The following is a 24,595-nucleotide window of genomic DNA, read 5'->3' on the forward strand; positions in this document are numbered from 1 at the left end:
GAAAGGGGCCAACCAGGCACTTATGGATGTCGTATGCAGTGGCTCAGCCTCTGGGGAAGAAGAGTGGGACTTGGGTTGTTCACAGAAGGGGACTTCCCTGAGGTGAGGGCGGGCCAGATGCTCTGAAGACTGTCAGAGGGTTGTATCAGTGCCTTCCTCTAGATCCCGCACTCTCTGTCTGGGATTGGACCCCACTCTCTCTATCCTTCCAGAGGAGGAAGCCTGGGTTCAGAGTCCTGACCCAGCATGCTGTGTGTTCTTGCCACCTATAGATCAGCAGACTGAAATGTAAAACTTGTCTTGGGCCTTGGGAGTTCATATCTTTGGGTCTAAGAGTGAGGGGTGTAACTAGAGGTCAGGTGACAGTCGGGAGGTAGAGTGGGATGGGGTGTTTGGACATGGGTAGGGACTTTTACTGCTGGAAGGCCCAGGAAATGGTGTGAGGGATGATGGTACCGAGAGACCAAACTGATCTGGGCATGGGTAGTGGGCTGAGTCATGAGGACAGGGCTTGCCGGAGCCGTGTGGATGCCACAAAGCCACAGGCCTCCCATGGTGTTCAACAGGTGATGGTCTCAGTAGCCATGCTCAGCTCCTGGAACCCCGGAGCTCAGGAGCAGAGGGTAGGATCGCTCATAGTTGTAGTGTGGGAATCACCGGTTCCCAGAGTTCACAGCTCTAAGGTTGCCGCGTGGTGTAAGACGCAAGACACTGAAGGCCTACGGTGCTCAGAGGTGTTTTATTGAAGCAGGAAAAAGGCACGCAGAAGAGCAGTGAGCAGCTCAGGAGGTTCGGCTGCGACTCCAGAGCTGTTAGCTTCCTTTACATACAGCACAGCAGCGGGTAGCCTAGTTGCCTTTGGGAAATATTTTGGTCTTGAACTCATAACAGATATTTGAGGGACCAAATGAAACTTCAGATGAAACCACTGTGAAGACCAGCTCCCAAACCCTCCACGCAGCTCCTTTCCTATGTCCTCACACTTCCCCTCTGCTACCTGTGTCCCTGTGCCCTGGAGCAAGAGAAAGCAGCAAAGATCTGCCTTTCTCCTTCAGCTTCCTGTCTGGCTCTACCCTGAGTGCTTAGAAAGCCAAGACGAGGGGGTTGACGATCCTCCCAACTCAGAGTCACCTCAGAGGCTGGAAAGCACACAATGAAAGGTGACTCGGGGCCACCAAGGTCAAGCTCCCATGGAGGACTCTGAGTAAGAAAAACCGCTTGAGATTGTAGAGCCCAAGCAGGTTGAGGAGGGCTTCTTCAACCAGAGGAGGACTTCTGCAACCAGAGGAGGACTTCTGCAACCAGAGGAGGACTTCTGCAACCAGAGGAGGACTTCTGCAACCCCTATTGCTTAGGGGCAAAGGCCTGGCCTAGAGCAGTTGGGTCAGTGTGGGTAAGGGAGGACTTTGAGATGAACAGTGGGTGGGGTATCCCTGGGAGGCCTGCTTGGAGGCAGAAGATGGGCAAGGTGACCTAAAGCTCACAGGCCACTTGGTGTCAGTGTCTCTCGCTGGGGATGGTGAGCGTAACTAAGCATCAGGCCTTAGTGCCAGGAGCTGGGGGCTGGGGACAGAGGCAAGGCAGATAGCACGTTAGCTCCTGTAACTCTTCGTGCTGGACGACGTCTTGGAGACGATCCGCATGCTTGAGCTGCTGCCACTCATGCTGCGACCGCTGGTGGAGCTAAAACCACTGCTCCCACCGCCACCATAGCAGAGGCCACTGCTACTGTAGCCTCCTCTACTGTAATTGCCGCCACTCATGCAGAGGCCGCCACCTCCACTGTAGCCTGTGCCCCCGGAGGAAGAGACCACAGCTGAAACAAAGAAGCCACGGGATACATTGTCAGATTGTCAGCTGTCAGTCATCCCTCCCACGCTCATCTCCAGGCTGCCTCTCTCGCCAAGAAAGCTCAGATGACAGACAGCTATCTCCGGAGGCAGCAGGAGGCAGGGTGAGCTCCACTGGGAACTCTGTGACTTTTGAAGCTCCCACAGTTGTGATGGTACTGGGCCCTCAAAGAGATGCCACCATGGCTGTGACCTCCAGTGCAGAGATGAGCTGATGGAGGTGCAAAGCCCCAGGCAGCATGCTCAAGGTCACTCCTGCCTGAGGACAGGTCTTAGGCTCCTAGGCTGCGCTGCCCCTTTCTTTGTTAGGGCTCTCACACTAGATGGGACACAAGGCCTCAGATTTGGGAAGGGGATTTTGGACTCCTATATTAGAACAGCTCCAAAGGCCACCAAGATGAGTCTCCCTGCCAAGTACTGGAATCTCCTCAGCTTCATTGCTAGAGCTGCTAGTGTCTGCTCCGATACCTTGGCAACAGTGAACTCAGGCCCACAAGGGGACAGTGTTCCCAACCCGTCAGACACTTGAAGCTGAGGCCAGTCCTCCCTCTGGGAGTCTGCTCCTCCTGTGAGACTCTTCCTAAAGTTTTCCCTAATGACCACAGGGTCTGGCTTTTCTGACCTGGCTGAGGCCCAGGGGCTCTCCTCTCTCTGACCATGACTCAGGACTGCCATGTCACTGCCAAAGACAAGAGATCACCCCTTCTGGTCTCCTCCTGGATGTCCAGGAAAAGCTGAGATGTCTGCTTTACTTTCTCGGCCAATCTGCTTCAATCCTATGTATTTAAGCTGCTCCATGTGGGTTTTTTTTGTTTTTTTTTGTTTTTGCCAGAGTAGCAGAGGACTGGGGAGCCTGACTGCATGGGTAGTCCTGTCCTACTCAGGATCCTCTAGGGCTAGACTAGGCATGCGACATCACAACCACCAAGGGGTACAGGGTTCCCTGCAGCATTTGAGGACACTTTCCCAGAATAAGAAATAGTTCACAGACTCCTTTCCCAGGGACAAAGAATGTTAAACACTCTTAACACCAATAGGGAAAGAAACCAAAAAGAAGAGGGGCTAATGACATGTTTGCCTCAGTTGTTAATTTCCAAATCTCAGCAATGTTAGGGCCCCAACACCACCTCTCCTCCCCAACCACTCTTCTCTCTCTCCGAGCCATTTACTCACAGATGTTCACGGCACCAACGCCTTCTCCAGTGAGCCTGTGGCAGGTGGGAAGAGAGGGTGTGTCATTGCTGGGGACTTAGAGAGCTCCCAGTCCCTTGCATGTGAAGCCATAAATGCTGAGAGCCTGTCCTATGTTTAACAAGGTGGCATCCAGCTCATGAGCTCTAGAATCTAGCAAAAATACAGGAGGGGAACCCCAGAGGGAACTAGAGATAGAAACTGGAAGTGAGACCCCGTACCAGTGAGGTAGAATGGAGTGGTTAAAGTGTGGGACATCCCTGATGCCAAGGACACTGCGTGTGTCATTATAAGGCTTAAGTCACAACGTCCCTGCTTAGGCATTTGTGGTCACCTTTGTCTCACAGCCTTGCCCCTAGCCCAGGCCCAGAAGCAGCTGTAGGAGGGAACCTGTGAAGGAACAGCGAATGCCACTGGTCTGATCTTGACCTTTCTATGCAGAGGCAGGGCGGTCAGTGGTCCACGAGGCCTCTGTAGCGTACTATTCTGTTCTGGAAGCATCTGTTTGGGCCATGGTGGGAGCTCACCTGCACTCCTCGCCCTCCAGCAGCTTGCGGTAGGTGGCGATCTCGATGTCCAGGGCCAGTTTGACATTCATGAGCTCCTGGTACTCGCGCAGCTGCCGCGCCATGTCCTGCTTGGCCTTCTGCAGGGCCTCCTCTAGCTCTGCCAGCTTGTGCTTGGCATCTTTGAGAGCCAGCTCGCCACGCTGCTCGGCATCAGCGATGGAAGCCTGGAGTGTGGCACACTGCCCACAGGAGAAAGGAGCAGCTCGTGACACGGTTCACAGAGGTTAACTTCCCTGAAGTGTGTCAGTGCCATGGAAGTCAGGGCACTGAGTCTGAGTGTAAGATTGCTCTCAGTCCCCACGGATAGTGTAGAGTTCTCTGGATGAGAAAATGGCTTTCTGAGGTCTTCCTCTGGGTTGTAGGTAAGGATATAAAGCAAGACCAACTTGGCCTTGTTGTGCTCCAGGGGAAAGCACTCAGGTGAGCACTTCTCCATTCCTTCTCTGACAGACTTCTCTCTGCACCAACTGAGGTAAGCCCCAAGCGCTGTATAGTTTTATGTCAACATAAGCTAGAATTATCTGAAATGAGGGAACCTCAATTGAGAGAATGTCTCCATAAGATCTGGCTGTAGAGCATTTTCTTAATTAGTGATTGATGGGGGAGGGCTCAGCCTACTGTGGGTCCTGGGTTCTACAAGAAAGCAGGCTGAGAAAGCCATGCGGAGCAAGCCTGTAAGCAGCACCCCTGTGGCCTCTGCATCAGCTCTGCCCCCAGGTTCCTGCCCCGAGTTCCTGTCTTGACTTCCTTTCATGATGAGCTGTGATGTGGAAGCAGAAGCTAAACAAACCCTTTCTTCCCTAAAGTGCTTTGGTCATGGTGTTTCATCACAGCAATAGAAACCCTGACTAGGACAGCACAGATCCAAGTCTTCCTGGATGCAGGGATTTGGATGGGATTGTCTTTGAGATATCAGTCTTACCTGCTTCTTCAGGTTGTCAATCTCAGAACGCAGCCTCTGCATGGCCCTGTTCAGCTCGGAGATCTCCATCTTAGTAGTACGGAGGTCATCCCCGTGCTGGCCGGCAGACCGCTGCAGCTCCTCATACTGGAGGAGAAGAGTTTTCAGATGAGGGGCAGTCAGGCCCAAGGAGGGAGGGCTGGAGCTCCCCAGGGCCTCCAGGCCTTCAGGGCGCTGCTCAGAAGGCCCTGTGCTGTCTTACTGTGCCTGTTGAGTCCGCTCAGCAGCATCAGATTTTGCTCTGGACCTGCTCTCCTTATCCACACACTGCAGCAGCAGCCGGGCAGCTGTGGCCTGCTGTTCCCCCTTTTCCTGCTCCTGGCCTCTCTCTTCCCTATCCCTTCACTCCATGCATCTGACTCTCCCAGATTAGCATCTCTCTCTCTCTCTCTCTCTCTCTCTCTCTCTCTCACTCTCTCTCTCTCTCTCTCTCTCTCTCTCACACACACACACACACACACACACACACACACTTTCTGATAGAGATCCTCCCTCCATACATTTGTCATGCAACCAGAGCGTATTGTTTCCCTGACTCTCAGAACAGAGTGTCTATTCCAACTTGGGAAATGTCATTCTGTCATCCATATTAAGTCTCTGTCCTCAGAGCCTTGGCCCCAACCAGATCCAGCTCTCTCTTTTGCGTCCTCTGGCCTTATCTAGAAGGCACTAGACTTTCATCTTGACACCGCCCCCTCCGATTGGCATGGTGACTGCAACTGACCACTTACACCCATTTCTCTGATCCAGAGCCTTGGAAACTCTGCCTGGCTATTCCCCTTGCTCCTGATGGTGTTGGCCCTGGGTGAACACCTGGCTATTCCCCTTGCTCCTGATGGTGTTGGCCCTGGGTGAACACCTGACTATTCCCCTTGCTCCTGATGGTGTTGGCCCTGGGTGAACACCTGACTATTCCCCTTGCTCCTGATGGTGTTGGCCCTGGGTGAACACCTGACTATTCCCCTTGCTCCTGATGGTGTTGGCCCTGGGTGAACACCTGACTATTCCCCTTGCTCCTGATGGTGTTGGCCCTGGGTGAACACCTGACTATTCCCCTTGCTCCTGATGGTGTTGGCCCTGGGTGAACACCTGACTATTCCCCTTGCTCCTGATGGTGTTGGCCCTGGGTGAACACCTGACTATTCCCCTTGCTCCTGATGGTGTTGGCCCTGGGTGAACACCTGACTATTCCCCTTGCTCCTGATGGTGTTGGCCCTGGGTGAACACCTGACTATTCCCCTTGCTCTTGATGGTGTTGGCCCTGGGTGATGTTCAGAACACACGAACACATGAACTCAGACACGTTGGACCCCACTAGGCTGGGACACTGGAGAGGATAGACTCCTATCTTATTTGTTCATAAAGCTTTCAATCTCTGTGCCTGTTTAATTGGCTGGATCTTGGCACCTCACCTTGGTCTGGTACCAGGACTCAGCCTCTGCCCGACTGCGGTTGGCAATGTCCTCATACTGGGCCTTGACCTCGGCAATGATGCTGTTTAGGTCCAGGCTGCGGTTGTTGTCCATGGACAGCACCACAGAGGTCTCAGAGATCTGAGCCTGAAGCTGAGCCAGCTCCTGTGAGGAGAGATAAGACAGGGCATTCACGTATGCGCATGTGTGTGCGCATGTGTGCAGATGTGTATATGAGTGCATACATGTGCTTTGGGGTTGGCAACCCCCTGGGACAGGTTCTGGCATGGAGGGCCTTGCACTGTGGAGTGCAGCTCCTCTCCCAGCTCTGAATATTTAGGAGACCACTGAGTCTACAGTGCTCTTCAGCATCAGCACACGTGTACCTGAGTGCAGCACAGGTAACTACAGCTAGAATTCTCCAGAAGCCACTCCCGTTGTCAAGGGAGTGTCAGAGTGTGCTCGCTTGCTCTTTGAAGAGGCCCAGCCCTTCACACCCAATAGACTGTTGTTGCCTCAGGCAGAAGCTTGAGTCAAAAGGAACCAGGCACTTCTCCTGACTGTTCTATGCTATGCTCCTTAGAATGGGGCATGAAGATTAGCGAGAAGCAGGAGAAAGGGCTCTGTAAAAAGGCCCAAACCCGAGGGTCTTGATTCAGTCTGTGGTGCTGCCCCTAACAGCCCACAGATGAGCACCCTGGAGCTCCACAAAACACATCTTTCGGAAGGACACGTGGTCGCCACACCTGAAGAGGAAGCACCCGTAGGCTCCACGAGTGCTGCTGTATCAGTTTCCGTGCTCCCGGAAGAACAGCAGTGGGCTGGGCTGGGCTAGGGAGTGAGCCACAGACAGTTCTGCAGGAATGCCCCGAATTTGGTGACAGGCAGATATGCTATCTGCCCAACAGAACAGTGTTCTAACATGGTCTAATTATTTTAATTAGCCAAGGTTGAGTTTTTCACCTTTGGAAACTTTTTGCTACTCCCAAGAACCTCATTCTCCCCCACCCCCTCAAAGAGTAGGATCTGCACCAGGAATCACAGTCCACAGGTGGGAAGAGGAGTGGAGAGGAAGGAGGTCAGTAAAGAGACAGCAGTTGTTTGCCGGGGGTAGGGTGGTGGGGTGAGGGTGGTCCCAGCCTCCAGCCCTCCAGACAGGGCACCAGCGTCTCTCACCGCCTCATAGAAAGCTCTCAGGAAGTTGATCTCGTCCATCAAGGCATCGACCTTGGCCTCTAGCTCGACCTTGTTCATGTAGGCAGCATCCACATCCTGGGCACGGCATGGAACATGAGGTCATTCTGGGTCCTACTCTCCCTGGGTCGACTAGCAGCCTCTGGAGAGTATCTCTGGAGCTAGCGGGGCAGCTTCAGTTCCCCAGGGAATACATGTTATTGCTGCATGCTGTTGAGTGGAGCTAGAGGGAATGGGAGGCCCACATAGTATGACCTTCAGGAATGCCTGTCTGCTGTCCTCAGTTAGTGCCATGAGCAACGTGAGGATGCCCTGTCCGGGATCACGGGCTCCCATTTCCTATGAGCTCTTCAACACTCTCCCCAAAGATGGTATGGGCTCCCATCCTCATGCCTCTGCCCATTCTGCCCCTTTCCCTTCTTCTCCTAGTTGCTACTCCATTTTTCCTTCAGTTTAAACCTTGGTGTTTTTTTCTTCCCTCTGCCAGTCTCAAAGCCAGACAGTCAGACCTCCAGACTTCCATTGCCCGACCCTCCTACAGCCCTGCCCAAAGGTCGACTCTGGATTCTGGATTCTGAGCTGAGGACCAGGCCCAGCTGGCTTCTCCTTACCTACACTGCACTGTGCACAGAGAGAGGCTAGTGCTGTGACTTATACAGCTTGGAGTTGGGAGTCCTGGATCCTGACCTGCTTCTAATCACCTCTGTACAACAAACTGAACATCCCAGGACCTCAGTGGCCTCGTGTTTAAAGTCAAATATGTCTCCAAGCAGACCGAGGATTCAGTGAAAGCTCTGCCTCCCCCAGGAACCTGCAGTCAGCGAAAACGCCTTTGCTGCTTACTTTTTTGAGTACTACAAACTCATTCTCTGCCGCTGTGCGTTTGTGGATTTCCTCTTCGTACCTGAGGAAAGGAGAAGAGTGGGTGTTGGGAGAAGGGCTTGGGAGTGAGGTCGGAGAAGTCTTCCAGCACACCCTGTGTGTCCTCAGCTCAGGGTTCTGGCAGGAGGACACACTTAGAAAGCCACTGCTGTAGCGTGGCTCCCTCATAATATGTGCCTCCGAACCCCAAATCAAATAGCCCCACTTCTGCTGAAAGAAAACTCCAGCTGAAAGTGCCAGAGTAGAATCATGCCTGTCCCTGCGATGTGCTTTCACAGGTAACCTGGATCGCTAAAGAAGTATGCCCCTTCCCCACCCCTCCTCCTCTTTGGCCTGACTCCTGCCACCCTAGGTTGCTGCCATGTCCCTCAATGTCTCACTCACACTGAATTGTATCCTGAGAAGTGAAATCTTCAGACTGTAAGACCCCTCCCCAGCCCTGGCTGGCTGCACTCGCTCTGGCACCCATGGTGCTACAGTACTCCCTGCCCACATCCTCTGAGAAGTGGCCCACTCCCCACTAGGCTCCCTCAGTATCGGGATACCCCATGCTCCCTGCAGAAGCCAGCTTGGATTCATGGAATTATTCACTGTGACTGGGGAGCTACGAGTATTCCTGGGAGAATCTTTCTCTCTCTTTCTCCAGTCTCCTGTGCAGGACTGAGTGAAAACACAAGCCCTCTAAATGAACACTTAGTTGAATAAAAGGGAGGGTGGAGTCTGACTATAATTCTAACTCTAGAACTTGAGTAGGTGTACGGCCATCTCAGCGCTTGTGTTTCCTATCTGCAGAAGTTACAGGCTGTTACATATGGACAAGTCTTTGGACTCATACGGTCATTACCTCGTTAACTCCAGTCCTTCCTTCCTCAGACCCTAACATTCTGGACCAAAGACCTCTGCACATTTTTTTTAAACTTCTGTGTCAATTTGATTCCATCTCATGCCCCTAATGTGTGTCCCATTCCCATGCCCCTAATGTGTGTCCTCCTTTTGCCTGGCCCCGCCCCTTTGCCTGGCTCCGCCCCCCGGAGCCCCAGGGCAGGGCTCTGGAGCCGCTAGACTGAGCGCCCACTCACTTGTTCTTGAAGTCCTCCACCACATCCTGCATACTCTTCAGCTCTGTCTCGAGCCTGCCCCGCTCTCCTCCCAGACACTCCAGCTGGCGCCTCAGGTTAGCGATGTAGGCTTCAAACATGGGTTCCAAGTTGGTCCTGGTGGTTTTGTGCTCTTGCAGCAGGCTCCATTTGGTCTCTAGGACTTTGTTCTGCTGTTCCAGGAACCGCACCTGTCCCACAAAGGTCAGAGATTGTGAGGGCTTCCTTGCTTCAGCCTCTCACATGGTCTGCGATGTGGGATCCTCCTGCTAGTGCAGGGGTAGCTTCCAGTGCTCCCCCTGAGCTGCAAGGGGCCTGGATGCAGAGACCCACATCGATGTTGGAATAGTGGGCTCGGGAGGCAAGTACCAGGTTCAGGGGAGCTGGAGGCCATCTGATACAACAACCGTGTTGACAGGAACATCTGATACACCAACCGTGTTGACAGTAGCTTAGGAAAAGAACTTTATAACTGACAGAGCCCAAACTGATTCCTATTACATGTGTGGGAGGCTGTGGCAGACAAGTCTATCACTCCCTTTCCTTTCTGGGAAGATTTCTCAGGATCTGGAACTTGGACTCCACTGCCTGTGCCCTTTACAAATGTTAGTGAGGGCCTCCCCGGAGCCACACTAAGGGAACCTGGACACAGTCCTAGCCACGCCTCTCACCAGTTCTTGAGCAATCACCTCCCTTGCGCTGCTGGTTGAGTCCCTTGCAGTATTGAGCTGATATTTGGGTTTCTGGACTCAGCTCCATCTGATCCTGATTTCCTTCAACCTGAAGTCCTTCCCCTGGAGGAACTGGAATGCCACTTAGTCTCCAAAAATAGAAGAACAATACCTCCTTGACTTCAGAGGCAGCAATGTCTTTAACAAGTGTGTCTTTCTTTCCCTGTCTCCCACTGTGAGAGAGAGCGTGCCCTGGCCCCCAGTCCTTCCCGGGTCCACCCACTATTCCCACACCCCCTCTAGACAAACCAGAAAAAAGGAAAGCCCAGAATCTATCTCCGGTTCTCAGCCAGGCTCTCGGAAGTCACAGCCCTGCTGAGATAGCCCAGGCCAGGTGGAACGACAAGGGACTTAAGGGCTGGTGCCTGAGCAGCCCCTCGGTCGGGTCTCTCCACACAACCATCTGCTCCCCACGACGAGGTGTTCATAATGCAAGAAAGCCACAAAGGGACCCGAGAGTCCATCTGTTCCACCCCATGGTGGCTGGAGAGGAGAGGAAACTCTCCCCTAAGTGGAGTCCAAAGCGGGGCCTGAGCTGGACATCTCTGTACTTCACATTCTCCTTCCTCCCAGAGACTATGCTCTTTCCCAGCTGAGGCATGAGAGGGTGTATAATGGCGCTGTGTCCCGAGAGGCTCTCTCCCAGAGTTGGGGACCTCTAGGACTGTTGGGACTCAGGCTGAAGTCACACGTGTCGTCTCAGTGCCCTTCACTGTCTACTCCTCTTCCGAGATACACACTATCACCAAGGTGTGTCACCAGGGAAACACCTCTGCCTCGGGAGGACACTAGAGTTCGTTACCTGGGAGAAGGAAAGGGACCCAACATGCTTCCACACACCCTTAGCTTTTGTTTGTTCTTTTACCACCTTCCCTCCAAAGCGTCTGGCTGAGCACATGGTCGCTGACCGTCAGAGTGGCAATGCCCTCTTTGTGGGTCTGAGGGCTCTCAGACTGGATGGAGATGGGTACCCTCTGCTCCTTCCCTATCAGCAGACTGCCTAGGCCCTGGGTACATGGGTCCTGGGAAGCCCCAGATGACCTCAGGAAAACCCAGACAGCGAGGAGTTCAGACGACAGCTGCTTCAGTGGTGGAGCCCCCGTTTGCCCCTCACCTTGTCTATGAAGGAGGCGAACTTGTTGTTGAGGCTCTTGATCTGCTCCTTCTCCTCCTTTCGAACGCGCTGGAGAGATGGGTCAATTTCCAGGTGCAGGGGGGTAAGGAGACTCTGGTTGACAGTCACTTCATGGATGCCTCCAGCTCCTGGGGCCACCCCACCTCCAAATCCATACCCACCATAGGCTCCCCCAGATCTGTACCCTATGCCGCTGACACCTAGCCCACAGGCAGCACCTCCAAAGCTGGCCTGACCGGAGCGGTAGCCCCCACTGATGGAGATTCTCTTGTTACCCCCAAAACTGTGTAGGCTTCTTGTCCCAAAACCACCCCCAAAGCTGCCTCCAAAACTCTTCCCGCTCTGAGACATGGAGACAGAGCTGAACCCGGGCCGACAGCCAGACATCAGGCTGGCTGAGGAGGCACTGAAGTTCCGTGTGCCCCCAGATTTGATGGTCACAGAGGAATGCTGGGTCATGGTGGAAGTTGGTGTCAAAGAGCAGCAAAGGCAGAAGCCACGAGTCTTTAGATTCTGGCTCGCCTGGACTCACCTTGAGTTTTATCCCTTTCAAGAGCTGGGCTTGGCCAGAGCAGATCAAAGACCCCTCTGTTGTGTTCACCGCAATGGCATGTCTGGCCACAGTCCATCTTTCTGCCCGCTAATCACCGTGGGGAACTCCCTTCCCTGGGCAGGAGCGGGCCTGGGGAGTCCAGCCTGAGGCAAGCCTGGCCTCAGCGCTCCCCGCCTACCAAGGTTCTCAGTCACACTCTGGACACCCCTCATCCCCCCACCTGCAGCTTTCTCCTCCATGCCCAGCTCCCAGACTCTGGACCCCAAACTGTGCTCAAGCCACCATTGTTGAGTCGACGCCACGCTTTGTGGCAGGCCTACCATAAATGTTATTACAGTGTATTTTTGTAACTTTGAGAAAATGGAAGGTAAGTCGCTGCCAACAGTCTTGGGCTGTGTCGTGAGCTGAACTCCACCTTCCACCTTTCAACATGGCTGTTCTCGTCCTTGGTTTCTACCTGCAGCCTTTGGCACACAAGCCACACAGCTAGGGAATGCTGGGACAAGACTAGAACCCATGCTGGCTGGGCTACATGCCCAGAATCCCTGAACTTCTCAAAGCTAGGGAAAATGGGGTGTCGTGTCCTTCCTTAAAGAGCAGTCGGAGGTCACCCCAAATCCCTGCCCTCAGCTGCTGTCTTCCTTGTTCTTAGAGAATTTAACAATTGTCTCAGAGTCTTTTCACTCTATCTGAAACCTTTACCCTCTTAACAATTCTAGATGGTGGTTCCTTATTTTATATTCCTCTCTCCTGACTCCTGTGTCATTGAACTCCTTCCCTAGCATAAATGGTTTCCACAGCTCTGGTTGGCAGCTTCTATCAGTTCTGCAATGAATCCTAAGGGTCGAGCCCACCATGTCTAAATAAATGTGAGCCCCACTCAGGACTAGTCCCATCATCCCCCATAGTCTTGAGAGGAGGGGACCAGGAGACTGTAGCCTCAGGAATGTGCAGCCACTTCCTGGGCGTCTTCCCGCTGTCTGCGATTACAGGCTCATTGGCCTGGCCTCGGGGCTGACTTCTAACTCCTCTCCTGCCCTGTCATTTCGCTGCTCAGGGCTGCGAGTTTGAAGCTGTCAGGGAACAATCGGCTCCTTTGCTGGCCAGTGCCTTGACCACCCATCCTACGTCAGTGCTGTCCAAAGAACACAGGCTGATGTGGGGAGGGGCTGGCCTCGCCCCAATGACATACTGAGGAGGAGAAGGATGGGCAAGGCTTCTGCCCAGGGGTTGGGACTTCCCAAACAAGCATTCCAGAGAAAAGTGAGAGGAAGGCTGCTGGCTGCTGTCATCCCCATACCCCCCCTCAGCTCCTTAGGAAGCTGTTGTGTTCTGAGTACGGCTTGTGTGGAACCCTGGCTGGGGGTCAGAATTGCCCTGAGCTCATCACCACTGCACACAGAGGGCCGAGCCAAACACGTGACACATGCATTTAATAGGCATCCGGGAGGAGACAGAGGAACACTGGCTCTCGCTGGCAGTTCCAAGCAGCCAGAGAAGGACAAGACAGCCTGGTGGTGAGGTGGCCAACACAGACCCCCATCGCTCGGCTGGAGGAAAGGGACAGGTGACGCTGAAGGGGCACTTGCAGATCCACTGATTGTGAACTTTGGAAGAGAGTGGGCTTTCGTTTTTTTTGTGTCTGGCACAAAGAAGTACCAGGAGCAGCCTGGGGACTGTCAGGAGGTTGTCATAGGCCAGGGGATGGGTTTAGCCAGGAGGCCGGGATCCCTGGCAGCACAGGCGGCCTCTGTGAAGAGGATATGGGAGAAGGGCCCAGGCATCCAGTTAGGAGTGTGTGGAGGCTTCATGGTAGCGGCAAGGGAAACCGCAGGCAGGCTGCCTTAGTGCTTGTAACTTTTCCTGCTGGATGATGTGGTGGAAATGAACTTGACACTGGAGCCACTGCCCACTGGGCCCCGGCAGCTACTGGTGGTGAAACCAGAGCCTCCCAGACCTGTACCCAGGCTATGCCCACCGCTGGTGGTGAAGGAGTAGCCACTGTTCCCACCAAGACTCAGGTTTCCACCTCCAAAATTGCTGCCAGCACCGTAGCCACTGGAAACTGTTGAAGTGACCACAGCTGTAGAGAAGAGGGGACAGAATCAGAATTGCAGGCAGGAGAGAAGGCACTGATGTCAGAGCCTGTGCTCTAGAGAGTCTGTGGCCGAGATGGGTGGTCTCACAGATATCCCCTGCTTGCTCTGTGAGATGCTGCCTTAGACCTCCATCTCTGCTGGTCTGAGCTATCTTCTTTCTCCAGGCTCTCTCTACTGCACAGCACTTCTCTGTAGGCATCTCCGGGAAGGTGCTCCCCTCTCCCCTCTGCTCCACCACCACTGTTGCTGTCTTTGGATTTGACTCTGGCATCTTCTTCCTTCTGGAAGCTCATAGGAATACACATCTCCCTCCCCTGGTGTCCCCCTGGTGTGGCACTCTAAACACAGATGGTGGCTGTCCTGTAAAGCCCAGGGCTTTCCTGCCACAATGCTCTGTAGAGCCGAGACCAGCAGCCGGCTCTCTGGACTTCTCAGAGGCGGCAGGGCTGCCTCACTGTCCTGGTTTGGCCCTCGTGTAAAGGGTTCTCTCCAAAGGACACAGGCAAAACTCCTGTTCACGTCAGGTGCTCATCTCCGAGCTCTTGAAACTAGACTTGTAGCCCCATGGAATTCTGGGAGGTGGGAGATATGGCTGGGGCTTTTGAGCTTCCTGCAGGACAATTTCAGGAACCACCCCACCTGGGCAGTGGTTCGCACTCTCCCTCCAGAGGGAAGAATGGTGAGCCCCAAGACTCCCATCTACCTTGGGAACTAGAGGCAGGAGGATTAGGAATTTGAGGCCAGTTTACATTCCATAAAATCTGTCTCAGAAAACAAGAATTTCCTCTAGTGCTGTCCCAGACTCACACAGGTGACTCAGGTTAAACTCAATGGGAGACACAAAGCACAAAGATGTGCGATGTCGGGGAGTTGGCGGGTATGAGGACCCGTTAGACAGGGTGGGGATGTGTGACCATGGTCAGAACACACCAAGGCCCCAGGTCCAACTCCCAATACTACAGTAAATAAGTAAATAACATAAGCTCCCCTAATCTACTATGATTTTGTCTTCAACTTGAGCCCTCTGACTGTCTCAAAGTGAACGCTGCCTGAAGGTTCTCGCAGCTGCCTTGTGGGGGCCCCTGCTGACCACGTGAGCGCCGAGCCCCAGGTGTGTACTCACAGATGTTCACTGGGGAAACTCCCTCTCCGCTCAGCCTGGTTGGGAGGAGAGGAGGAAAGGTTACGTACGCACCGTCCAGGTGTCACCTGGCAGGTATTTTCAATACACATTTTGTGACTGTTTTAAGTGCACCGGAAACCCCTTTATTATTATTATTGTCATGCCAGTTAAAACTCTAAAAACACACGAAGTACTAAAAATAGTAACGGAGCCCCAGGTGTGGAGGTGTGGCGCCCACAACCTCAGAGGCACAGCTTGGTGTTAAATTATGCCCACCCATCCCTTCCTTCCCCACCACCCCGAGGAAGTGAAAACCAATCACATTAGAGTCCATCAAAAAGGCAGGATGGCCCCTATAACCAGAGTTTCCTCTCAGTAAGGGAGTCTTGGCATGCTATTACAGGTGCAGAGAGGCATCCAAAGTCGTCACAATCGGGCTATCACTGTCTCAGCAACCGGCATCCATTCCTAAACTCGCTCAGAGCCAATATTAGCATTTATTGAGAGTCTGTCACACTCACAGGTGCCATTGGCGTCTCCCAACGGCCCCATTAGGTAGGTGTTAGTACATCTGTTTTACAGTGAGAACCTGAAGATCAGAGAGGCTACTTGCTCATGGTTGCAAGGTTTGAAACAGGGTACATCTGCCTCCAAAGCCCATCCCTTTGGCCACTAAATTGAAGGAGAGCAAGGCTTTTATTTTTTAATTAAAGCAAAACGTTTTTAGGGGTGTAGCGAGACGGCCTGTGGCTAAGAGCTCTTGCTTTTACGGAGGGCCCAGGTTACCATGACCCACATGGTAGCTGACAATCACTTGTAACTCCAGCTCCAGGGAGATCTGGTACCAGGCATGCTCTTAGTACACAAGCAGGCGAAATACCCACACAATTAAACAAACAAATCTTTAAATGACTTTTTTAAAAAAAAATTATATGTCTTTTTCTTTAACAGAAAGCGATTGCTTAGACCTGCTCAGGCCTTGCAGTTCTATGGGTGCACGGCACCTGGGGTGGCTTAGCAGCCTGAAAAGAGATTGCACCCTCACTGCCACAGCTCAGGCTGCCAGGTAAGCTCTGTTTGCTCTGAGAACTGACCTGCACTCCTCGCCCTCCAGCAGCTTCCTGTAGGTGGCGATCTCCACATCCAGGGCCAGCTTGACATTCATGAGCTCCTGGTACTCGCGCAGCAGCCGGGCCATGTCCTGCTTGGCCTTCTGCAGGGCATCTTCAAGGTCTACCAGCTTGACCCGAGCATCCTTGAGGGCTAGCTCTCCACGTTGCTCAGCGTCAGAGATAGCAGTTTGCAGACTAGTGCACTAAAAAGAAAGGAGGTGCCATGATCCATGAGAAGAGTCTTCGGAGGTGGTGGGGTAACACAGAAGAAATGGGAACTCTTGCACTGATTGAATTGTACCTGCTTCTTGACACCATCGATCTCTGATCTCAGCCTTTGGATCATCCGATTCATTTCCGCGATCTCTTGCTTGGTGTTGCGCAGGTCGTCACCATGCCGGCCAGCTGTCAACTGCAGCTCTTCATACTGGTAAGAGCAGACACCGGCAGTCTAGTCAAACACCTGTGTGCCAAGCAGGCCACTCGCCCCTTTCCCTTATTCATCTTTCCAGGTGGTTTTTCTTGAGCTCCCTGGGGAGGCAGCAGATTCTGGGAGTGGCATGCAAAAACAAGCTGACCCCAGTTTCCAGGCGCTTATACTATTGCTCAATTTGTATCCAAAAGATAAGTAGCCAGTAGTAAACGAACAGGGTCCTTCAGAGTGCCCCAAAGGAGTTCGACTTAGGTTTGAAGGTGTGTGTAGTGTGGTGGGAGGGCAGAAGGGAAGTGTCTGCAGGGGAGACGCAGTCATCTGCAGGATGAGAAGAGGGACCTAGGTAGACAGCTTAGAGAGAGAACATTCTAGACTGGAAAAAGGGACTTAGGAGATTATCCTGTGGCAGGGTGAATGATATTAGCATCGACTATGCCCATGAACTTAGGTAACCTTGCAGACAGCAGTGTGGGGACCAGGGAGGAAGGTCAGGAAACTACACGGTGCAGAGGCTACAGGAGGCCCAGGGCCGGCCCAGCAGAAACCCTGGTCTTGGTGCTCCTGTTAGATGAGTCTGGGACGTGCTTGTTTAGGAGGGATCACTTTTCCCTGCCTCCTCCTGCCCACTCCAGACGAGTGCCTGTCTGAGTCAAGATCCATTTTGTCTGGAAAGTGCTGAACAGCTAAGCTTCTCCTGCTGACAGATACTCAGGACTAGAAGGGACAACAGCCGACAGGGAGAAGCCTCCAATTTCACCTCCAGTTGAGGTTAAGTGCTTCCTATCTTCTGCCCACTGCCAAGGAGCTGCAGCGTGGACCCTGGCATCAGACAACCTGCCTGCTTCACTACCTACCAGAAGGGACTAGTACAGTGCTCAGGGCAGGACGGGGTGGAGGAGTGTCACAGAGTGGCCAGCAGATGCCCCTGTGAGGGACCTGGGTTTGGCAAGGGGATTCCTCGGGGTCTGCTACAGTGTTTAGGACAAAGCTGTTCACCCAGGCTTTCAGCTGTAGCTCTCTAAGGTCAGCCTCCCTCCTGCAATACGAATCTCCTGCTCATATTCCTGTCCTTGCCTTCTAGCCCCTCATTTGGCCTTAAAATCCCTCTTGTTCTTTCACCGTTGCTTAGCCTTCCTGCTTGGCCGCTGCACTAAAGACCCAGACCTTGCTGGAAGTGCTCTGGTGATGCTCTTTCCCTTCCGTGGTGTCCACCCACTTTCTGGCCTTCTCTACTTTGGGCTTCTCTATATTTATATCTATATTTATATCTAAAGCCCTACTGGCAGAGTGGAGGAACTCAGAGCTTATAGAAAGAATTCATGGGCCCTTTAGGACTATTATACATAATTCTTGGTCATTTTGGAATCTCACCCAGCACCAACTGGGCACACACACTTAGCATGTGGTTAGACGTCTGTAAGTATTTTAAGCTAGGTTTTCCCAGTACCAGGGCTGCACTTGCGCAGTGAAGAAGTGAGAGAGGCGATGAGGTACAGCCTCAGAACACTCACCTGAGCGTTATCACCTCACCTTGGTCTGGTACCAGGACTCAGCCTCTGCCCGGCTGCGGTTGGCAATGTCCTCATACTGGGCCTTTACTTCGGCGATAATGCTGTCCAGGTCCAGGCTGCGGTTATTGTCCATGGAGAGAACCACGGAGGTATCGCTCACCTGGTTCTGCATCTGAGACAGCTCCTGCAGGGCATCAACTCAGTGTCACCACAGACAAGAGGAAGGGATCTTGAGGTGACTAACTGCTTAGGCTAGGAATCCCTTCTCTGGCATCCCTGGCAGAAATCCTTCCCTCCCCAGACTCCTAGTTGGGCCATCATGCCAGGGATCCGAGTCCTGGCCCTGGAAGTTTCTAGACAACTGATCAGTGTGGTAGAACCATTCTCTCTGCATTGCCTCTCAAGATGTCCACTAATGCTTTCCACTTATGCATTCAGTGGGCCCCCAGCTTCACAGAGGCATTCTGCAGGGTCAGGTGATACTGCAACCACACCTCTGCACGGTGATTACATCACTTCCTTCCTCTGTCTCTCCATAGACCCAGGTATCTGCCTTCCACATGGCAGAGATCCAAATGAGGTGTCTTCAGGGCCCTAGAAACCATCTGGCCAGTAGAGGGAAGGGAGCAGCTGCAGAGCCTGGAACCTGGGAACCAGCATCTCTCCTAGCTAGGGCTATCCTGCCATTTGTGGGGAGAGAGGTCTCAGAGTTGAAACTGTTTCAGGTGCCAGAGTTCCCAGCATTCCTCTCTGGCACCATGCTGACTGGACTTACTAAGTGAATAACACCTGAAGCTTCATTTCCTCTCTAGGCTCCGGTACCAGGAGCAACAGAAACTTGCAGACACTTACCGCCTCATAGATCATCCGGTAGAAGTTGATCTGGTCAGTCAGAGAGTCAACCTTAGCCTCCAGCTCCACCTTGTTCATGTAGGCTCCATCTACATCCTGAAATGACCCCAGATCCAAACAGCAAGTCAAAAGAAGCTGAGCAGAATCGAGCCTGGATTTCAGGGGTTGGGATAGACGTTCACTGAGACTTGGGCTTAAGTTTCCTGGGCTAACAGAGACCTGAGCAGATGTAGTGGGGGCCTTCAATACAGGGGTGTATTCTGGGAGGTTTACACTCATCACATAATCTCACCGATGTGATATTTCTTGGGTGAGCCCAGGACTAGACTCTCTCATACCCCAAGACTTAATGCTAAATCTTATCTCTTTTTGTATTCTCCACCCTCCTCCTCCTTTTAGAAGTTCCTTCTCTCCACTGCTCAGTGCTGGATCTTGACCATAAGGGAATGCTGGATAAGCCCTGATCCTGCTCTGGATGCCCAGTCCTTCTGTCTTTGAGGCATGGTTTCGCCATGTAGCCCAGGCTGGCTTCAGACACAGCTCCTGTTCCTGTCTCTTGAGTGCCGGGAGGACAGGCTCAGACCTCAGTTTGAGGTCCCTACTCACCTTCTTCAGGCCCACAAACTCATTCTCAGCAGCGGTGCGCTTGTTAATTTCATCTTCATACCTGCACGGATGAGGTGAGGACAAGGGGGTGTGAGATTGAGCAAGGTTTAACTTCTGCTGCCTTGGCAAGACTTAAAGACCTCCCTTCCTCTCCAGCTCTTCAGAGCCCTGCACATGACTGTGGATGATTCATTAACCCCTACTTCTTCCTCTATAAAAGGTAGACATTTCTTCTGCCAGTAAAAAGAAACCTTTATAAGATTAGAAGGTGAGCATAGACTTATGAGAATGGAATCATGAGCTTAGGCAATTCCGCTTCTTTGTGGACACATAGTCCTAATCACCAAAAATATATGCTGCCTCAGTAGTGCCCACCGAGCCTGCAAAGAAAACTTTATTTGTTCAGGACAGTCTTTCAGGAACATTTTGAAATTTTTTCACTGGGTGTTGTGATCAAGCTAGCTAACGGACTTGCTAGGACCACACTTTTGCACTGTAGCCCAGACAATAAAGTGTTCACCTCCACAAGGAAGATCAGAACCCCTCCTTCTGCCTTGCTACTTTCCTTCACTGGCACTCCTGCCGTTTGGGAAATTCAAGCCATCTCAGTCCCCAGGCTCACATCCCATGGAGACAAGCAGGCGGCAGGCTGCAGGTGAAGCAACACTGTTGACCAGAATGAGCGACCGTGTTTGTTTTGTCGGATGATGCTGGTGTTCATTTCGGGCACGTAGACAGAAGAGAACAGGCCCTGTGTGTTTGTTAGCAGCGAGGCAGAGACTGAGGTCCCTTGCTATCCTGCACATCTTTGTCGTGTGCACTCTGGGTTGCACACCCAAGCCTCCCAGCTCAGGTGGCATTCACTCCTTTGCACTTCTCTGGACCTCGGAGAAGCAGCCCCGGGGATGGTTGTGTGGAGTCGGGAGCCCGTCTCCCATTCACCTGACTTTGAAGTCTTCGACGACCTCCTGCATGCTTCTCAGTTCAGCATCCAGCCTGCCCCTTTCGGCAGTGATGCCATCCAGCTGCCGGCGGAGGTCATTGAGGTAGGCGTCGAAGAAGGGCTCCAGGTTCTGTCTGACAGCCCTGGAGCCCTGGTCCTGCAGGAGGTTCCACTTGGTCTCCAGGACCTTGTTCTGTTGTTCCAGGAAGCGCACCTACAGAGGAACAGAGAGAACGAGCCTCACATAAGAAGCTAGGGAGGCAGAACTGTGTGCTCTTGCTAACAGTGGAGGCGAGTCCAAGGGGCTTTTACCCCACGCTCAGCGAGCAGTTACACAATTGACAATTTCACTCCCAAATGAGAAAGTCCATGGAGGCATCCCAAGGACTCTAAGATTTCAATGGACTGGACATGGGGGAGAACATAACCTCTATGGTGGGAGTCATGGAGTCTGGGTTGAGTTTCTCAATGCCACTTCTTTGAGTCAGGGTAGCTGGCACAGTGAGAGCCCTCTTTCTGGAAGAGGACTCCCAGAGAGGACTGGGTAGGGTGGGGCATCTCTACAGGGTCCTGTGGGCCCCTGGCCTGGCTTGAAAATGTCTCTGTCCATGGCCTGGGGCTGGTACTGGTTGGTGAATGTTCTCCCGGGGAACCTGCATTGCTGCTCTCTCCGGAGCAGAGCTTTCCCATCTAACCACTCCTGCACCGGGAATGTGAGGGGTGGGCACAGGTCCTACCTTGTCGATGAAGGAGGCAAACTTGTTGTTGAGGGTCTTGATCTGTTCCCGCTCCTCTTTCCGCACCCGCTGGATGGTGGGGTCGATTTGCAGGTTGAGAGGAGTCAGGAGGCTCTGGTTGACGGTGACTCCTTGAATGCCTCCAGAGGGACAGACAGGGAAGCCAGGGCCACCGAAGCCCCCTCCAATGCCACCACCATAACCAAAGCCACTGCTGAGCCCAAACCCACTGCTAGCCCTGCCACCAAAGCCACTCCGGAAGCCACTACCAGCACACCCACCAATGGAGACCCGCTTGGTCCCCCCGAGGTTGTAGAGGCTGCGGCTTCCAAAGCCAGCAGCAGCACCACTGATCCTGCCCAGTCCCCCACTGTTTCCTGAGGAGCGGGCAACCGAGACAGAGCTGAAGCGGGAGCGGCCAGCAGTTGGGGTGGTGGCAGAGGCTGTGCTGAAGCCCCTGCGGCTGCCACTGGAGTGGAAGGTGATGGTGGACAGCCGAGACATGGCGGGTGAAGCAGGCAGGTGGCAGGAGCTCTCGAGGTAGATGCTTGAAGGGGATGGAGCAGCCAGGCAGCTAAGGAAGTTCAAGCCCTTGGGTTTTTATAGGCCCCCCACAAAGGGCGGGGTGTGATTAATGAAGGGGGCCATGCTGATGGCATCCCCTAGGCATCTGCCAACCCTGAGCTCACCCTGAGTACCCCTGCAGGAAATGGCATTTAAAAAAAAAAGCACTGGTTGGGTTGCTGCCTCCCCTCCCCCATGTGGAAACTTCTTTCTAGTTGTAACTTGATCATCAGACCGGTGAGAAGCGACTTAATTGCTTTCAGTCATGTCCTAATCATGCATCTCCTAATGGACTCAAAAACACTGCCTCATTTCTGAACCGCTTTCTTAGGCCTGGGACCAACTCCCTTCAGTCCAAACATCTTGTGTCAACACAGCGACAGCAACAGTGTTTCCTATTCTGTCGGAGCATTTCCCCAGCAGCTGCGGGCTGCCTTCCCAACCCCATCAGGCTGCTCCTTCAGGCGGGCATTCATCTTCCACAGCCTTCCACACAGCGTTGACTACCCTTTAATTTTGCTCAAAACCATCTGTTTGTTGGATATCATATGCAACTTCCTGGATCATGTATGTTGGTATGCACTTGTGTGTATGTCATGTTTATGCCAATATTTGACACTCAAGGTCATTTACAATTCTGTCTTCTGCGGACAGAGTGGGAGCAGAAAAACTTGGGTTTGAATCCTCACCCCTCCAGTGCCCAGCCATGGGACCTTGGGCTCATCATAAAACTTTCTGAACTTCAGGGTGTGTCTGCAAAATGGAGTTTATGGAGAGTCTTCTTCATGTATGAAAACCCGTTCACAGTGCCTCTAGTGTGAGTGCAGGCTACATGTCCACTGTGTCTCCTGCGGAGAGTACCGGCACTCATGAAGGGCTGACCACATGCCTGTCCTAGGACGGCTCCTGTGAGGATCCAGAAGTAACACAGCACACTTTCTTGATCCTTAGCAATAAGTTCATGGTCCTGCTGGGGAGATAAAACTGAAGCATGGTGGGTAACTGAACAAGACGATACACAATCAAGCTATCTTTGAGGCTGTCTTCTTCCAGAAGTTTCCCAGGCTGTGCCTTCCTGAAGACCTGTATCCCCAAAGCTACACACACTGGAGAAACCCTCCTCTCGTTCATCTCGTCTTACAAATTGAATTATTATTATTATTATTATTTATTATTATTATTATTGTTACTATTATTTGTGTGTGTGTGAGGGGGGGAGAGAGACTGTTGACACCCACACATGACGCAGCATACATGTGGAGGTCAGAAGACAATTTTTACGACTTGAATCTCTCCTTCTGTTATAGGATCCGGGTGAACCTCAGGTCAGGTCATCAGGCTTGTACAGACAGAACTCTGTCACAGAGCCATGCTCTTGGCTCCTCATTCTCTTCTTCACTGTGTCTTACATTCTGCATCAGAGCGTGGATTGACAGGGGTTTCCAGTGTACCTTGACCTCTTCCTCCCCGCCCTCCACCCGCCCCATCCCTCTCCCTGTGTTTACTGTGAGCTGTTTGGCGGATGGTCAGGTCCTCTTTGATCTTGCTGTGGTTTGGAAGGGTGGGTGAGTAGGAAACAATGGCCAGGTGTTCAGACCCCATATGTGGATAAGGAAACAAGACTCAGAATAGTTAATCGAGACAGGCTGATACCATCTGGTAGGTGGGAAATGGAGCCAGGTGTCATGGTCCAGGCACCTTTGAGAGGCCCACAGTGTCTGGCTGATGTTCTCACCTGCCTGGAATGGGAGCCATCTTTTACCTGGGGCTCTGAGGAAGGGCTGAGCCTGTCTTGTTGGGGTTGAGACTCCTTATTTCCACGGGAGCCCATGAATCACAGCTTTTGTTGACACGGGCCAAGCAGAGCTCAGTTCTTTGCTTGGTTGCCAGTGTACCTAGGTCCTAGTTAGGTGGGTGCATCTTTGCTCCTCTTTGCGCCATCATCTGTCTCCCAGAGGAAGGGATCTGTTTGTTTCTGAGCACTTTGAGTGAAGTGCAGGGCCTTCTGACTGGGCCAGGCTCAGAGCACAGCATGGCACTAGTCCATGGGAGGGAATGTGAGCAGCCGCCTTGAGCTGCCTGTGGCCACGGGACGTTGGCACCTTCCTGGCCACTCCTTCCTTTCTCCCAGTCCTCCTCATGGTACCCCATTTTCTTTCACTGGTGCCTTCTTGTTTCCCATCCACAGCCACCTCTCACTTAAATAGATGGCAAGTGCCTAGGAGAGCGGCCTTGCCCGCACACAGGTCATCAGCCTCTTTCTTTGTGTTCATTCTGCGGGTGTGAGACTTGGAGATCTTGTGTGTGCTAAGTAAGCTTGCCCTCTTTAAAATCTCAAAGCATACCGTCTCTTCGTTAAAGTAGTATTTTTATTTACTCTTTGAAAACTTCATTCCTACATACAATATCCACACTCCTCTCCTACCTACTCTTTTCTTTGAATGGAGAGCACATTTTATTCTGGAAACAGAGCTTAGTAACAATGGAATACCAGAAGTCGGCCGTTGTAATAGAAGAAAAGGGCAGCAGGCGTTTGCTTTAACATTTTCCCCAAAGCACCTACCTACCTACCTACTCTTAAAACCTTCCTTCTTTGTTTTCTACCAAGAAGGTTTCTTTTGGTAATCAATTAGTTGATTTATTTATTTATTGGTGTGTGTATGTGTGGGTAGCAGATACACTCACAAGTGTGTGTGCAAGTGCATGTATGTGTGCATATGTGCATGTATGTGTGTGCAAGTGCATGTATGTATGTGTATGTGCATATGTATGTGTGCATGTGTGTGCACATATGTGTGTGCAAGTGCATGCTTGTGTGTGTATGTGCATGTATGTGTGCATATGTGCATGTGGAGTTCACAGGCCAACCTTGGATGCTGTTCCTTGGGAGCCAGCCACCTTATTTTTTCAGACAAGGTCTCTTACTAGGGCCTGGTGCTCACCGATTAGGTGATTAGGCAATTAGGTGAGGCTTGCAGGCTGGCAAACTCCAGGTCCACCTTTCCTGACATCCTGCGATGGAATTATGAGTGTGAGCTCC

General features: G+C 52.5%; 2 protein-coding genes across 2 annotated transcripts; both read right to left on the minus strand.

The window, feature by feature from the left end:
• Positions 1-720: 720 nt before the first annotated feature.
• On the minus strand, positions 721-11,531 carry LOC125410190 (keratin, type II cytoskeletal cochleal-like). The gene is made up of 9 exons (XM_048449599.3): positions 11,002-11,531; positions 9,139-9,347; positions 8,021-8,081; positions 7,160-7,255; positions 5,984-6,148; positions 4,533-4,658; positions 3,569-3,789; positions 3,024-3,058; positions 721-1,816 (listed from the first exon to the last, which is right to left on the minus strand). The coding sequence occupies exons 1-9, from the start codon at positions 11,479-11,481 to the stop codon at positions 1,593-1,595; spliced, it is 1,617 nt and encodes a 538-aa protein (XP_048305556.3). The 5' UTR covers positions 11,482-11,531; the 3' UTR covers positions 721-1,592.
• Positions 11,532-12,991: 1,460 nt separating this feature from the next.
• On the minus strand, positions 12,992-21,645 carry LOC125410189 (keratin, type II cytoskeletal 75). The gene is made up of 9 exons (XM_087899325.1): positions 20,992-21,645; positions 20,254-20,468; positions 19,312-19,372; positions 18,706-18,801; positions 17,873-18,037; positions 16,211-16,336; positions 15,892-16,112; positions 14,798-14,832; positions 12,992-13,658 (listed from the first exon to the last, which is right to left on the minus strand). Exons 1-9 carry the CDS (start codon positions 21,493-21,495, stop codon positions 13,420-13,422), a joined length of 1,662 nt encoding a protein of 553 aa, XP_087755451.1. The 5' UTR covers positions 21,496-21,645; the 3' UTR covers positions 12,992-13,419.
• Between the last annotated feature and the right edge of the window lie 2,950 nt (positions 21,646-24,595).

The sequence above is a fragment of the Myodes glareolus genome, chromosome 19 (assembly GCF_982192425.1).
Source record: "Myodes glareolus chromosome 19, mMyoGla1.1, whole genome shotgun sequence".
NCBI lineage: Eukaryota > Metazoa > Chordata > Mammalia > Rodentia > Cricetidae > Myodes > Myodes glareolus.